Source organism: Ciconia boyciana, chromosome 28 (genome assembly GCF_034638445.1).
Source record: "Ciconia boyciana chromosome 28, ASM3463844v1, whole genome shotgun sequence".
NCBI classification, from domain to species: domain Eukaryota; kingdom Metazoa; phylum Chordata; class Aves; order Ciconiiformes; family Ciconiidae; genus Ciconia; species Ciconia boyciana.
Genome location: NC_132961.1, coordinates 1,122,224 through 1,136,046, shown reverse-complemented (window position 1 = coordinate 1,136,046; position 13,823 = coordinate 1,122,224). Strand labels below are relative to the sequence as shown.

General features: G+C 66.7%; 1 protein-coding gene across 1 annotated transcript; it reads right to left on the bottom strand.

Annotated features, from left to right (window-relative positions):
• Nucleotides 1-205: 205 nt before the first annotated feature.
• On the bottom strand, nucleotides 206-4,051 carry LOC140644610 (THAP domain-containing protein 7-like). The gene is given in 7 exon segments (XM_072847631.1): nucleotides 206-818; nucleotides 821-843; nucleotides 933-1,004; nucleotides 1,006-1,071; nucleotides 1,895-2,050; nucleotides 3,223-3,304; nucleotides 3,985-4,051. Coding segments are annotated over 6 exon segments (912 nt in total). The 5' UTR covers nucleotides 3,303-3,304; nucleotides 3,985-4,051; the 3' UTR covers nucleotides 206-303.
• Between the last annotated feature and the right edge of the window lie 9,772 nt (nucleotides 4,052-13,823).

The window sequence follows — 13,823 nt, the reverse complement described above, 5'->3', positions numbered from 1 at the left end:
TCTCAGACCCACACGACGCACACCAAACCCCCACGACAGCATCAGCTTCTTCCTGCCCTTCCCCAGCACCCGCTGAGCCGGTTTAACCTACAGAAAAGGAGCTTATTTCTCTCTGCAGCCGCTTTCTGCCGGATCGGTGAGCAGAACCAGCTTGGGGGTGCTGTCCCGGCTCTCCCTTCTCCCAGACGTGAGCCGGCCCCCTCGATTTTTCATAGAAAAGGCAAAATTTTTATTTACAAACCTTCCCAGCGGCACCGGGACAGGGAAGAGGAGGAGAAGAGCCGGGTGTCTGCCGGGAAGCCTTCACTCGCCGCCATCACCGAGCAACTGCAGCTCCACCATCCGCGCTGGGGGTTCCTTGGGGGGCCGGCGAACCTCGAGGGGGACCCGGCGTTCCCGTTGCAGCTCACCCACGCGGAGCCGCAACCGCTGCTCTCGACGTTTGCAGGCTTGGAGCTGCCGTTGGGCTTTGTCGAGGGCGTCGAGGGCGGCCTCGGCGCGGCGTTTCCAGAGCAGGGCGCTGCCCACCTGGTAGCTGTGCTCGCTCTGGATGTACGCCCCGGCCGGCGGCGGCAGCCGCAGCATGTACAGGGAGGGAGAGACGGGGCGGGAGGGTGCCGGGGGGTCACCCTCGGGGAGAGCCGGGGTGGCCGTGGCTTCCTCGTCCCCTGTGGCCACCAAAAGGCTGTCCGGGAGGGGACCCCGGGCACCCGAGGGGCCGGGTAGGGCTGGGCCACCCCCGTGGTCACCGGCGGGGGGGGCACCGGGGTCTTCGCCTTCCCGGGGGAAGCAGGAGACGTCAGCGGTGAAGGGGGGTCCGGTGGGGAAGGGGTGGGGTCCCGCCTACACAGGGAAAGAGGAAATTAAATTGGGGGGAGACCCAGCGGCGTCCTATGTCACCCCCCACCCGCCGCCCACCCCCTGGGACTCACCTCCACCTCCTGGTGGCCCGAGGGGGCTTTGGGGTGTCACTCTCCGGCACGGGGGGCTTCGGCTTGGTGGCCCGGGGGGTTTGGGGAGGCCGACTCGAAGACGGTGGGCACGGCCCCTTCCTTGAGACGGTGGTAGCCACTGGGGGGGGGGGGCAGGGTAGGGAAAAAGGGGGGGTCAGTGGGTAGCATGGGGCACCTGGGGGGACCCCAAAGGCCTTGGGGGGGATCCCCAGGGTGCCCCATGGCTGTCAGTGTCCTCGGGGTGTCCCAAAACCCATGGAGGCCCCAAAGGTTGCAGAGTCCTCGGGGTGCTCTGCAGCCCTAGGGGATCCCCAAAAGTCCTGGGGTGCCCCCAAGCTCTAGGGAAGACTTTGGGGAACCTCAAAAGCCTTCGGGGGAGGGGTTCCCCAAAATGCCTTGGGGGGGTTCCTTAGGGGGATCCACAGCCTGCAAGGTCTCTTGGGTGCCCTAAAGCCCTGAGGGGAAACAGGAGGGGGGTCTTCCAAAAGCCCTTGGGGGTATCCCAGGGTGCTCCATAACCCCCCGGTCCTTGGGGTGCCCCCAAAAACCTTGGGGGGGTGGGATGGGGTGTCCCTGGGGTGCCCCAAAGCTCTAGGAGAAGGTTTGTGGGCCCTGAAAAAGCACTGGGGCGGGGGGTGTCCCCCCAAAAGCCAAGACTTTTGGGGGACTTCAGGGGTGATCCAAAGTCCCGGGGACCCCCCAGCAGCACCTGGGGCGGGGAGAGACCCCAGCTGGGAAACTGAGGCGGGGGGGCGTTCGGAGCAAACCATTTCCACTCATGGGGGGGATGGACAGACCATGACAAGCCCCACTCTGGAGAACTCCATTTTATACTAAAGGCGGGGGGGGGGGGGGGGAGGTGTTAATTAGGCTGACCCATTCTCTGCAGGGGAAGGGGAGGGGGACACCTCATTAAGCGCCTCGTTAGCCTCATTAGCTACCTGAAGCCGACTATCTCGAAGCAGCTCTTCTCAAAGTGCTGGGAGCAGAAGTAGATGTACTTGGAGGCCGGGTCCCAGCGGCCCTCCCCGCTCGCATCCCGCCGCCGGCTGTTCTCCAGCCACAGCGCCCGCCGCGGGTTGTCCTTCTTGGGCAGCCTGGGGGGGACACGGGGGGACACGACACACAAGTCAGCAGCGAGGTGGCGGCCTCAAATCCCCCCCAAAGCCCGTTTTCTGCAAGGTTGGAGGAGTGGCCCCCCCATGCACCTGCAAATGGAACGGCCCGGGGAGGCCCAGTTAAAGGGGATGGGGCTAAACCATTCCTAAAATGGGGAGGAGGAGGGGGTGACACGACACCTGGTGCAAACCATTGTTAAGGGCGGGGGCCCACACCTGGGACAACCCATTGCAAAGGGCGGGGGAGAGCACAGCTAGGCCAAACCATTGCTAAAGGCGGGGGGGAACACACCTGGGACAGCCCATTGCTAAAGGCGGGGAGGGGAACACAGCTGGGACAGCCCATTGCTAAAGGCGGGGAGGGGAACACACCTGGGACAGCCCATTGCTAAAGGCGGGGGGGAACACACCTGGGACAGCCCATTGCTAAAGGCGGGGGGAACACACCTGGGACAGCCCATTGCTAAAGGCAGGGGACACACACACACCTGGGACAGCCCATTGCTAAAGGTGGGGGGGGAACACACCTGGGACAGCCCATTGCTAAAGGCGGGGACACACACACACACACACACACACACCTGGGACAGCCCATTGCTAAAGGCGGGGGACACAACACACCTGGGACAGCCCATTGCTAAAGGCGGGGGGACACGACACACCTGGGACAGCCCATTGCTAAAGGCGGGGGGACACGACACACCTGGGACAGCCCATTGCTAAAGGCAGGGGGGGCACACACCTGGGACAGCCCATTGCTAAAGGCAGGGGGGGCACACACCTGGGACAGCCCATTGCTAAAGGCAGGGGGGCACACACCTGGGACAGCCCATTGCTAAAGGCGGGGGGGCACACACCTGGGACAGCCCATTGCTAAAGGCGGGGGGGGGGGAACACACCTGGGACAGCCCATTGCTAAAGGCGGGGGAAACACACACGGGACAGCCCATTGCTGAGGGGGAGGGGGCACATCTGGGCTAAACCATTGCTGGGGGGGGGAGCAAATGAAGCATGAAAGAAGTGAAAAACTACCCAAAAAAACTCATCACAAAGCAGAAACAGGGAGAGCCCCCTTGGCCAGAGCACTTTGGGGGGGCAATGAAGAGGCCAATGGGGGGTCCACCCCCCCGAGGGGGTGTGGGGGCACCCACCGGTGGAAGGAGATGCCTCGGTTGCGGGTCTCCCGAGTGTCGCGGGTGCAACAGCCGGCAGCAGAGCAGTGACGGGGCATCTGGGGGAGGCGGGAAAGAGGGGGTGAGAAGATTCTCCCACAGGCCCCCCCCCCGCAATTGCATGTGGTGCCTGCTCCCCCGTGTGTCCCCCAAACAGCCAGACAGCCCTTTGTCTCCCCCAAACAACCCCCAATTTCCCCCTAACCAGCCCAGATCCCCAAATGCCCCCAAATCCCCGTGCTCCCCCCGCTCCAGAAGCCCCCCAAGCCCCTCCAAATCCCCACGTTCCCCCGTTGACCCCTGGATGCTCCCCCAAGCCACTCCTTGCCCCCAGAGAGACCCCAGACCCTCAGGTCCCCCCCGAGCCACCACAGAGCCCCTCAAGCTGCCCCACAGCCCAAGCTGCCCCCCAGAGGTCCCCCACACCCACTCGTGCCCCCAAAATCCCAGTGCCCCCCCGAGTCCCTGGTGCCCCTCAGAGCTCCAAGTGCCCCCCCACCCCCTGGTGCTCCCCCCGCCGTCATGAAGTCACCCCAGCACCAGGCCTCCCCCCGGGGTGAGGGGGGGCAGATGACGTCACGGGGAGGCGGGGCACCCCGCGGGGGGGCGTTGCTAAGGGGCTGCGGTTGCTAAGGGAGGGGGGCCCGGAAGGGGCGGGTCCGGAGCCCCCCGGGGCCGGACACCCCCTCCCCGTCCCCCGCCACACGGGGCCGGTTCCCGGGGCCGGGCGCGGCCTCCCCTCGGCGCTCCCATCCCGCCGCCGCCGCCGCGGCCGCCCCCTCCGCCCGCCTGAACTCTCGCGAGAACCCGCGAGACTCCCACACCTCGCGAGAGCATCCCCTCCGCAAACCCCGCCCCTTCCTTCCCTCTCATTGGCTGCGCACACACGCCCCGCCCCTCGCCGTTCTCCTCACTGGCTGCGCCGCGGCAGTGGGCGGAGCGCCCTTCCCCGCCCCCTGAGCCCGTTCCTTCATTTGCATGCTGCGCTGTCATTGGCCAGGATCGCCCCGCCCTGTCCTTATTAGCCATGCGAGCCCCGCCCCTCCGCCGCGGGCGTTTCAAGGCCCCCCCCCGGTTTTGGGGCGTTTCAAGGCCCCCCCCGCCCCACTGTATAAGGGGTTGGGGGGGGTTGAGACTCCCGCCCCCCAAATTGGGGTAAAGAGGGTTTCTGGTCCCCCCGACCAGGTTTTGGGCTGTGTCAAGACCCCCCCTAAACCTGGGTCTCAGGAGTATTTTAAGACACCCCCCCCCCCCCAAAATGTGGTTCGGGAGGGTGGGGTCTCCCCAAAAGGGGCTCGGGGAGACTTTCAAGGCCCCCCCAATAGTGTTTTGGGGAGAGTTTCAAGGGTCCCCCAACATTGGCTCTGGGGGTGTTTAGAGCCCCCCCCACAGGGCCACTCAGGGGTGGATCCGTCTTAAAGGCACTTTAATGAGTATGGGCAAGCCCCGCCCCCAACAAGCCCCACCCCAACAAGCCCCGCCCCCGAATAAGCCCCACCCCTACTGCTAGAGGTGAGGGGCTCCCTGGGGGCAGTTTTTAGGGGCTCCTTGGGCCCAAAAGCACTTTCAGGGCTGGTCTCCAGAGGCGGTTTCGAGGGTACCCCCCAGGCTGGGGGTGGTTTCGAGGGTCCCCCCAGCACTGGGGGTGGTTTCGAGGCTCCCCCCGGGGCTGGGGGCTGTTTCCAGGCCACCCCCAGAAGCAGCAGCTTTTTGGTGGGGTTCCTTGGGGGCAGTTTCGAGGCCCCCCCTGGAGCCGGGGGCGGTTTCGAGGAGCTCCCCGAGGGTCCAGGTTGGGGACGCGCTGTCCTCGCTGTCCTCGCTGTCCTCGCTGTCCTCGTCCTCCTCCCGCAGCATGCGGCGCACCGTGCGGGACAGCGTCAGCGGGTCGCACCTGCGGGCAGCCAGGCAGGGTTTGGGGTGGCCCCACAGAGCCCCCCACTATCCCATAATCCCCCACACAGCCCCCCACTATCCCATAATCCCCCACACAGCCCCCACAGAGCCCCCCACTATCCCATAATCCCCCACACAGCCCCCACAGAGCCCCCCACTATCCCGTAATGCCCCGGGCCCCATACTGCGCCCACAGAGCCCCCCACTATCCCATAATCCCCCATACTGCCCCCACAGAGCCCCCCACTATCCCATAATCCCCCTGGCCCCATACAGCCCCTCCCAGACCCATAGGGGACTATAGGGGCTATAGGGTACTACTATGGGCTGTGAGGGGGCTATAGGGTGCTGTAGAGCATTATGGGGGCTAAAGGGTACTACTGGGGGGCATGGGGATCTATAGGGAACTATGGGGGCTACAGGGTGCTGCAGGGGGCTATAGGGTACTACTGGGGGGCATGGGGATCTATAGGGAACTACGGGGGCTATAGGGTGCTGTAGAGCATTATGGGGGCTAAAGGGTACTACTGGGGGGCATGGGGATCTATAGGGAACTATGGGGGCTACAGGGTGCTGCAGGGGGCTATAGGGTACTACTGGGGGGCATGGGGATCTATAGGGAACTACGCGGGCTATAGGGTGCTGCAGGGGGCTATAGGGTACTACTGGGGGGCATGGGGATCTATAGGGAACTATGGGGGCTACAGGGTGCTGCAGGGGGCTATAGGGTACTACAAGGATGCTGTAAGGAGGCTGTAGTGCTGCAATGAAGAGCTATAGGGTGCTATGGAGGGCTATAAAGACACAGAGGGAGCTATAGGATGCTGGGGGGGGCTATAGGTACCTGTGGGAGGCTATAGGGTACTACACGTGGCAATAGCAGCCCATAGAGGGTTACAGAGGGAGCTATAGTGGTGCTGTGGGGGGATTTAGGGGGACTATAAGGTGCTATAGGAGGGCTACAGGGGCCCTTGGGGTGGCTACAGCAGAGCTATAAATAAACTATAGGAAGCTATAGGGTGCTATAGGGACACATAGGGAGCTATAGGGCCCCACGGGGGGCCACAACAGAGCTATAAGTAGACCACAGGAAGCTATAGGGCGCTATAGGGGCCCTCAGAGGGGTTACAGAAGAGCTACAAGTAAGCTATAGGAAGCTATAGGGCGCTATAGGGACACATAGGGAGCTATAGGGGCCCACAGGGGAGGTATAGGGGGGCTACAAGGAGGCTATAGGGATCTATAGGGTGCTATAGGGCCCCACAGGGCATTACAGAGAGCCACAGAGGCCCACAGGGGGCTATAAGGAGACCATAGGGTGCTCTAGGGGCCCGCGGGGGGCAGGTGCCGGTCCCCACCTGAGGCGAGCCCGCAGGGCGGCCACGTGGCACGCGGTGGCCGCGGCCCCGTCCCCGACGGCCTCCAGCGCCCGGCGCAGGCGGTGGCCCTGGGCCTGGGCACGGGCCGTCCCCGCGGCCACCGTGGCCACCCGCTCGCCTAGCGCCCGCCCCGACGCCTCGCTGGCCTGCGCCTGCGGGGACACGGGACATGAGGCGTGGGGACACGGGGACAGGGGGACGTGGGGTGTGGGGACCCAGGGACACAAGGACATGGGGATATGGGGCATGGGGACAGGGGGACGTGGGGCGTGGGGACATGGGGACATGAGGACATGGGGTGTGGGGACATGGGGACAGGGGGACACATGGTGTGGGGACACGGGGCATGGGGGTGTGGGGACATGGGACGTGGGGACATGGGGACATGGGGTGTGGGGACATGGGGACAGGGGGACACATGGTGTGGGGACACGGGGCATGGGGGTGTGGGGACATGGGACATGGGGACATGGGACGTGGGGACATGGGGACATGGGGACACAAGGTGTGGGGACACGGGGACAGGGGGACGTGGGGTGTGGGGACCCAGGGACACAAGGACATGGGGATATGGGGCATGGGGACAGGGGGACGTGGGGTGTGGGGACACAAGGACACAAGGACATGGGGATATGGGGCATGGGGACAGGGGGACGTGGGGTGTGGGGACATGGGGACATGAGGACATGGGGTGTGGGGACATGGGGACATGGGGACACATGGTGTGGGGACACGGGGCATGGGGGTGTGGGGACATGGGACGTGGGGACATGGGGACATGGGGACATGGGGCATGGGGACACGGGGACACAAAGGCATGGGGATATGGGGCATGGGGACAGGGGGACACGGGGTGTGGGGACACAGGGACACAAGGACATGGGGTGTGGGGACATGGGGACACAAGGTGTGGGGACACGGGGCACAGGGCATGGGGACATGGGGACATGGGGACATGGGGCATGGGGACACAGGGAAATAGAGCGTGGGGACACGGGGACACAAGGTGTGGGGACACAGGGCATGGGGACGTGGGGGGACAGGGGATGGGGATAGGGGACCTGGGGGGCGGGGGACATGGGGGGCAGGTGACATGGGGGGACACAGGGACATGGGGCAGGAGGAGGACATCAAAGCATGGGGGGACATGGGGACACAAGGGGACACAGGGACATGGGTGGACATGGAGGCTATGGGGTCACGGGGTGACACAGGGTGACATGGAGTGACACGGGGTGACACGGGGTGACACGCCTCCACACCACCCTCCCCCCCCACCTGGCCAGGGAACCCATGGGAGCCACACATGTGATGTCACCCCCGCTCAATGATGTCACCCCCCCCCCCGTGATGTCACTCATGGGTGACATCACCCCACCTGCAGGCGGTAGTGCTCCCCCCGCAGCCGCTGCTCCTCCGCCTCCGCCAGCAGCACCCGCAGGCGCCGCCCCGCTGCCCGCGCCGCCCGCGTCAGCGCCGCCCGCGCCCTGCACCCATGGGTGCCCCGCGTCACCCCATGGCACCCATGGGGTGACCCACGGCACCCACCGCCCGGCCCAGTGCCACCCACCCCCTGCACCCACGGGCACCCCGGGTCATCTCGGGGGGGCCCATGGGACCTGTTGTCACCCCACAGCACGTGTGGGTGCCCCATGTCACCCCACAGCACCCATAGGGTGCCCCACAGCATCCAGCAGCACCCATGGGAAAGCCACGGGGGATACCTTGGGGACACTGTGGGAATACTGGGACAGACTTGGAGCCACCCTTGGGCCACCCTGGGACCACCCTGGGACCATCTTGGACCACCCCGGGGCCACCCAAGACCACCCTGGGTCACCCTGGAGCCATCTTGGACCACCCCGGGGCCACCCTGGACCACCCTGGGGTCACCATGGGCCACCCTGGGACCACCCTGGGACCATCTTGGACCACCCTGGGGCCACCCAAGACCACCCTGGGTCACCCTGGAGCCATCTTGGACCACCCCGGGGCCACCCTGGACCACCCTGGGGTCACCATGGGCCACCCTGGGACCACCCTGGGACCATCTTGGACCACCCTGGGGCCACCCAAGACCACCCTGGGTCACGCTGGAGCCATCTTGGACCACCCTGGGGCCACCCAAGACCACCCTGGGTCACCCTGGAGCCATCTCGGACCACCCCGGGGCCACCCTGGGGTCACCATGGGCCACCCTGGGACCACCCTGGGACCATCTTGGACCACCCTGGGTCACCCTGGCGCCATCTTGGACCACCCCGGGGCCACCCTGGACCACCCTGAGGTCACCCTGGGACCATCTTGGACCACTCTGGGGCCACCCTGGACCACCCTGGGGTCACCATGGGCCACCCTGGGACCATCTTGGACCCCCCTGGGGCCACCCCAGAGCACCCCGGGTCCCCGGCTCACCCGGCCTCGCGGTGCAGGAGCTCCTGGAGGTGGAGGCAGCGGGCGCGCAGGGCGGCCTCGGCGGGGCCCGGGGGCACCCCGGGGTGCTGCAGCCGCCCCCGCAGCACCCGCTGCTCCTGCTCCAGCCGGGCCCGCGCCCCCGCCGCCTCCCGCGCCCGCGCCCCCGCTGCCGCCAGCGCCCGCCGCAGCTCCTCCGCCTGCACCCATCGGTGGCACCCGCGGGGGGGTCAGCGCCCAGCTCGGCGGCACCCGCGGCGCCTGCACAGCACCCGCGGCACCCACAGGTGCACCCGCGGCACCCACAGCACCTGCCACTGCACCCACACCTGCACCCACAGCACCTGCAGCACCCACAGCACCCACACCTGCACCCACAGCACCCGCAACTGCACCCACAGCACCCACAGCACCCACAAATGCACCCACTGCACCCACACCTGCACCCACAGCACCCACAGCACCCACAGCACCCGCAGCACCCACAGCACCCGCAGCACCCACACCTGCACCCACAGCACCCGCAACTGCACCCACAGTACCCACAGCACCCACAAATGCACCCACTGCACCCGCAACTGCACCCACAGCACCCACAGCACCCACAGCACCCACACCTGCACCCACAGCACCCACAGTACCCACAGCACCCACAGTACCCGCAACTGCACCCACAGCACCCACAGCACCCACAGCACCCACACCTGCACCCACAGCACCCACAGTACCCACAGCACCCACAGTACCCGCAACTGCACCCACAGCACCCACAGCACCCACACCTGCACCCACAACACCCGCAACTGCACCCACAGCACCCACAGCACCCACAGCACCCACAGCACCCGCAGCACCCACACCTGCACCCACAGCACCCACAGCACCCACAAGTGCACCCACAGCACCCACAGCAGCACCCATAGGTGCACCCTATGTCCTCATAGGTGCCCCACATCCCCCACCCGTCCCACTGTACGTCCCCCATAGGTGCCTCCATGCCCCCCCCAAGTTCACCTATACATCCCTCCATACGTACCCCCTTGTCCCCCCGTCCCCCCATACATTCCCCCATAGGCACCCTCACATCCCCCACATGCCCCCCCAGGTCCCCCTCCCCGCGCCCATAGGTGCCCCCATACATCCCCCTTAGATCTCCCATAGGTGCCCTTACATCCCCCACATCTCCCCCTGCACACCCCCATATGTCCCCGCCTTGTCCCCTCCATGTTCCCCCATAGGTGCCCCCATGACCCCATAGGTTCCTCCCACACCCCCATATATCCCCCCTATACATCCTGCCATATGTCTGACTCCCCCACGCCCCCACCTCTCCCCTCAGTCTCCCTCTAGGTGCCCCCCATGCCCCCCATACGTCCCCCACAGGTGCCCCCCCTATGTCCCCCATAGGTGCCCCGACCTGGGCCTGCCGCTGGTGCAGGCGCTGCTGCAGCGCCCGGTTGTGCTCCCGCAGCTCCGCCAGCGCCGCCTGCAGCCCCCCGGGGTCGCGGCCCCCCCTGCACCCATAGCTGCTATAGGGGATGCAGGGGGGGCGGGCGTCTCCTATAGCCCCTGCGAGGGGGCTATAGGGGACCCGCCGAGGGGGGGGCTATAGGGGCCGCGCTGTGGGGAGTAGAGGGGACACGCCCTGGGGGCTATAGGGGACAGGCCATGGGGGCTATAGGGGATGTACCATGGGGTCTATAGGGGACATGCTGTGGGGGCTATAGTAAACACTTCATAGGGGCTATAGGGGCTGTGCCATGAGGGCTATGGGGGACACACCCTAGGGGCTATAGGGGACAGGCCATGGGGGCTATAGGGGACGTACCGTGGGGGCTATAGGGGATGTACCGTGGGGTCTATAGGGGACATGCTGTGGGGGCTATAGTAAACACTTCATAGGGGCTATAGGGGCTGTGCCATGAGGGCTATGGGGGACACACCCTAGGGGCTATAGGGGACAGGCCATGGGGGCTATAGGGGACGTACCGTGGGGGCTATAGGGGATGTACCGTGGGGTCTATAGGGGACATGCTGTGGGGGCTATGAGGGACACACTGTGGGGCTATAGTGAACGCTCCATAGGGGCTATAGGGGCTGTGCCGTGAGGGCTATGGGGGATGCATCCTGGGGGCTATAGGGGCTGTGCCATGGGGGCTGTAGGGGACGTACCATGGGAGCTATAGAGGATGTACTGTGGGGTCTATAGGGGACATGCTGTGGGGGCTATAAGAGACACACTCTGGGGGTATAGTGGATGCTCCATGGGGGCTACAAGGGCTGTGCCGTGAGGGCTATGGGGGATGCATCCTGGGGGCTATAGGGGACGCACCAAGGGGGCTATAGGGGATGTGCTGTGGGGTCTATAGGGGACACACCCTGGGGGCTATAGGGGATGTGCTGTGGGGTCTATAGGGGACACACCCTGGGGGCTATAGGGGATGTGCTGTGGGGTCTATAGGGGACACACCCTGGGGCTATAGGGGCTGCGCCATGAGGGCTATGGGGAACACACCATGGGGACTATAGGGGACGCGCCATGAGGGTGCCCTATAGGAGACAGATATAGGCTGGGGCTAAGGCGAGGGGCGTGGTCGGGGAGTGGGCGTGGTCGGGGAGTGGGCGTGGCCAGGGAGGGGTGGGTACTCACATGGGGCTGGGTGGGCGGGGCACGTGGGCAGCCATGTCATCGCGCTCCTGCTCCGCCCGCCGCCGGGCATGCTGGGCCGCCGCCACTGCCTGGGGGTGGGGTCGGGATGGACACGCCCCCGGGAAGCCCCCCCCACCAACCCAGCCCTCTCTTAGACCCACTGCCAGAGCTCCGCACCCATGCTCCTATAGCCCCACCCCATTGTTCCTTAGCCCCGCCCCTCAGGTAGCTTAGCCCCACCCCAAACCCTTTAGCCCCACCCCAGATTCCCTTAGCCCTGCCCTCACCCCGCCCACTCCCTTAGCGCCGCCCTTCGCCTTAGCCCCACCCACCTGCCGCAGCTGCTCCAGCTCCGCCTCCCTGGTGCGACGCTGTGACTCCGCCTCCTGTGCCCGGAGCTCCGCCCCTGCCCGGGCGGCGCGTGCCGCCTCCAGCTCTGCCCACAGCAGCTGCCCCGCCTCCTGGGGGAGGGGCTGTGTAAGGGTGACACCCCTAGGAGGGGAGGGCCACACCCACCCAGCAGGCCCCGCCCCCAGTCCCAGCACCAACCCCTCTCAGAGATCCCACCCCCACACAGGCTGAAGCCCCGCCCACCCTCTGGATGTCCCACCCACTCTCCTAAGCCTCCGCCTTCTTCCTAGGCCACACCCCCTCTAACCACGCCCCTTTTTAAGCCCATCCCTCTCTGATTCCCCCTCAGCCACACCCCCTGCCCTCACACTGACCCTGCCAGAGGCTCCGCCCCTTCTCAGGCCCAGCCCCCGCCCTGGCCCCGCCCACCTGCTGCTGGCGCAGGCGCTCACAGGCCCGGTCTCGTGCTCGACAGGCTCCGCCCACCCGGGCCTGGGCTCCGCCCACTGCTATCTCCAGCGCCCGCAGGGCCCCGCCTGCCGCCAGGCTCCGCCCCCGCTCCTCCGCCAGGCTCCGCCCCAGCACTGCCACCTGCCGAGGGCGGGAACAGGCTGTGAGTGACAGCCCCATGCCCCACCTCCAGGTGACAGACTGCCCCAGGCCCTGCCCCAAAGATGACTGACGGCCCCATGCTCCACCCCCATGGTGATGGACAGCCCAAACCCCGCCTCAAGGGTGATGGACAGATCCATGCTCCGCCCACCAGCGTGATGGACAGCCCCATGTCCTGTCCACAAGGGTGATTGGCAACCACATGCTCTGCCCACCAAGGTGATGGGCAGCCCCATGCCCTGCCTATTGGGATGATGGGCAGCCCCAAGCCCCGCCCACCAAGGTGATGGGCAGTCCCATGCCCCGCCCATTGGGATGATTGGCAGCCCCGTGCCCCACCCCCACCAGCCCTGCCCCAGGGCCATGGATGGGGAGGGGCTAGGCAGTGACTGACAGGTGCTGGCCACGCCCCTCCCCGCGAGGCCCCACCCACCTGGTTGCTGAGGTCACGGAGCTCCTCCTCCAGGTCCCGGCGGTTCTGTGCCTGGGGGGGGGGGGGGACCGGGGCCGTGGCAGTGCGGGGACCCCGGCGTCCGGGGGACCCTGCTCCATCCCCCGCACCCCTGGGCCCCGGGCGTCCGGGGAACCCCGGCACCCGGGCTCCCCCCCTTAGAGTCCCACGGCGGGGGGGGAGGACAGGCCTGGGTCCCCTCGGGGGAGCAGGAGGGGTGGGGAGGGGTGGGGAGGGGATGCCCGGACGCCTGTGGGTCCCTCCCGGGGGGGGAGGGGAGCCGAGGCCCCCGGACGCCCGGGTTCCCTTTCCCCGCCCCGTGCCCTAATTCCAGTCCAGGGTCTGGACTGGGGCCAGTGGGGCCGGGGGAGGGGGCACCCGGACGCCTGGGCCCCCCAGCCACGTATGGGGGGCAGGGAGCCCGGACGCCTGGGTCCCCTGAGGGGGGGCTCCCCAAATGCCTGGATTCCCCCCTTCCCCCAGACCCCTGGGTCCCCCCATTGGGGTTGCGGCTCCCCCGGACGCCTGGGTCCCGCTCACCTGCGCCAGCCTGGTGGGGCCACGTTGTCCCCCGTCACCCTCGTCCACCATGGCACAAATTAGGGGGGCCCTGGAACAACAGAGACCCTGGGGAGACCCTACAATAACACACCCTCCCCCAAGCAGCCTGGATGCTTGGGTCTCCCCGACAGCTCCTCATGGACTCGGACGCCTGGAGGGGGGGGGGACACACAAATGGGGTGGGGGGTGCCCGGACACCTGCGTCCCCTCACCTGCTGTGGGTCCGTCCCCGCGGTGCTGAGCCCAGGACCGTGGGACCCAGGCGTCCGGA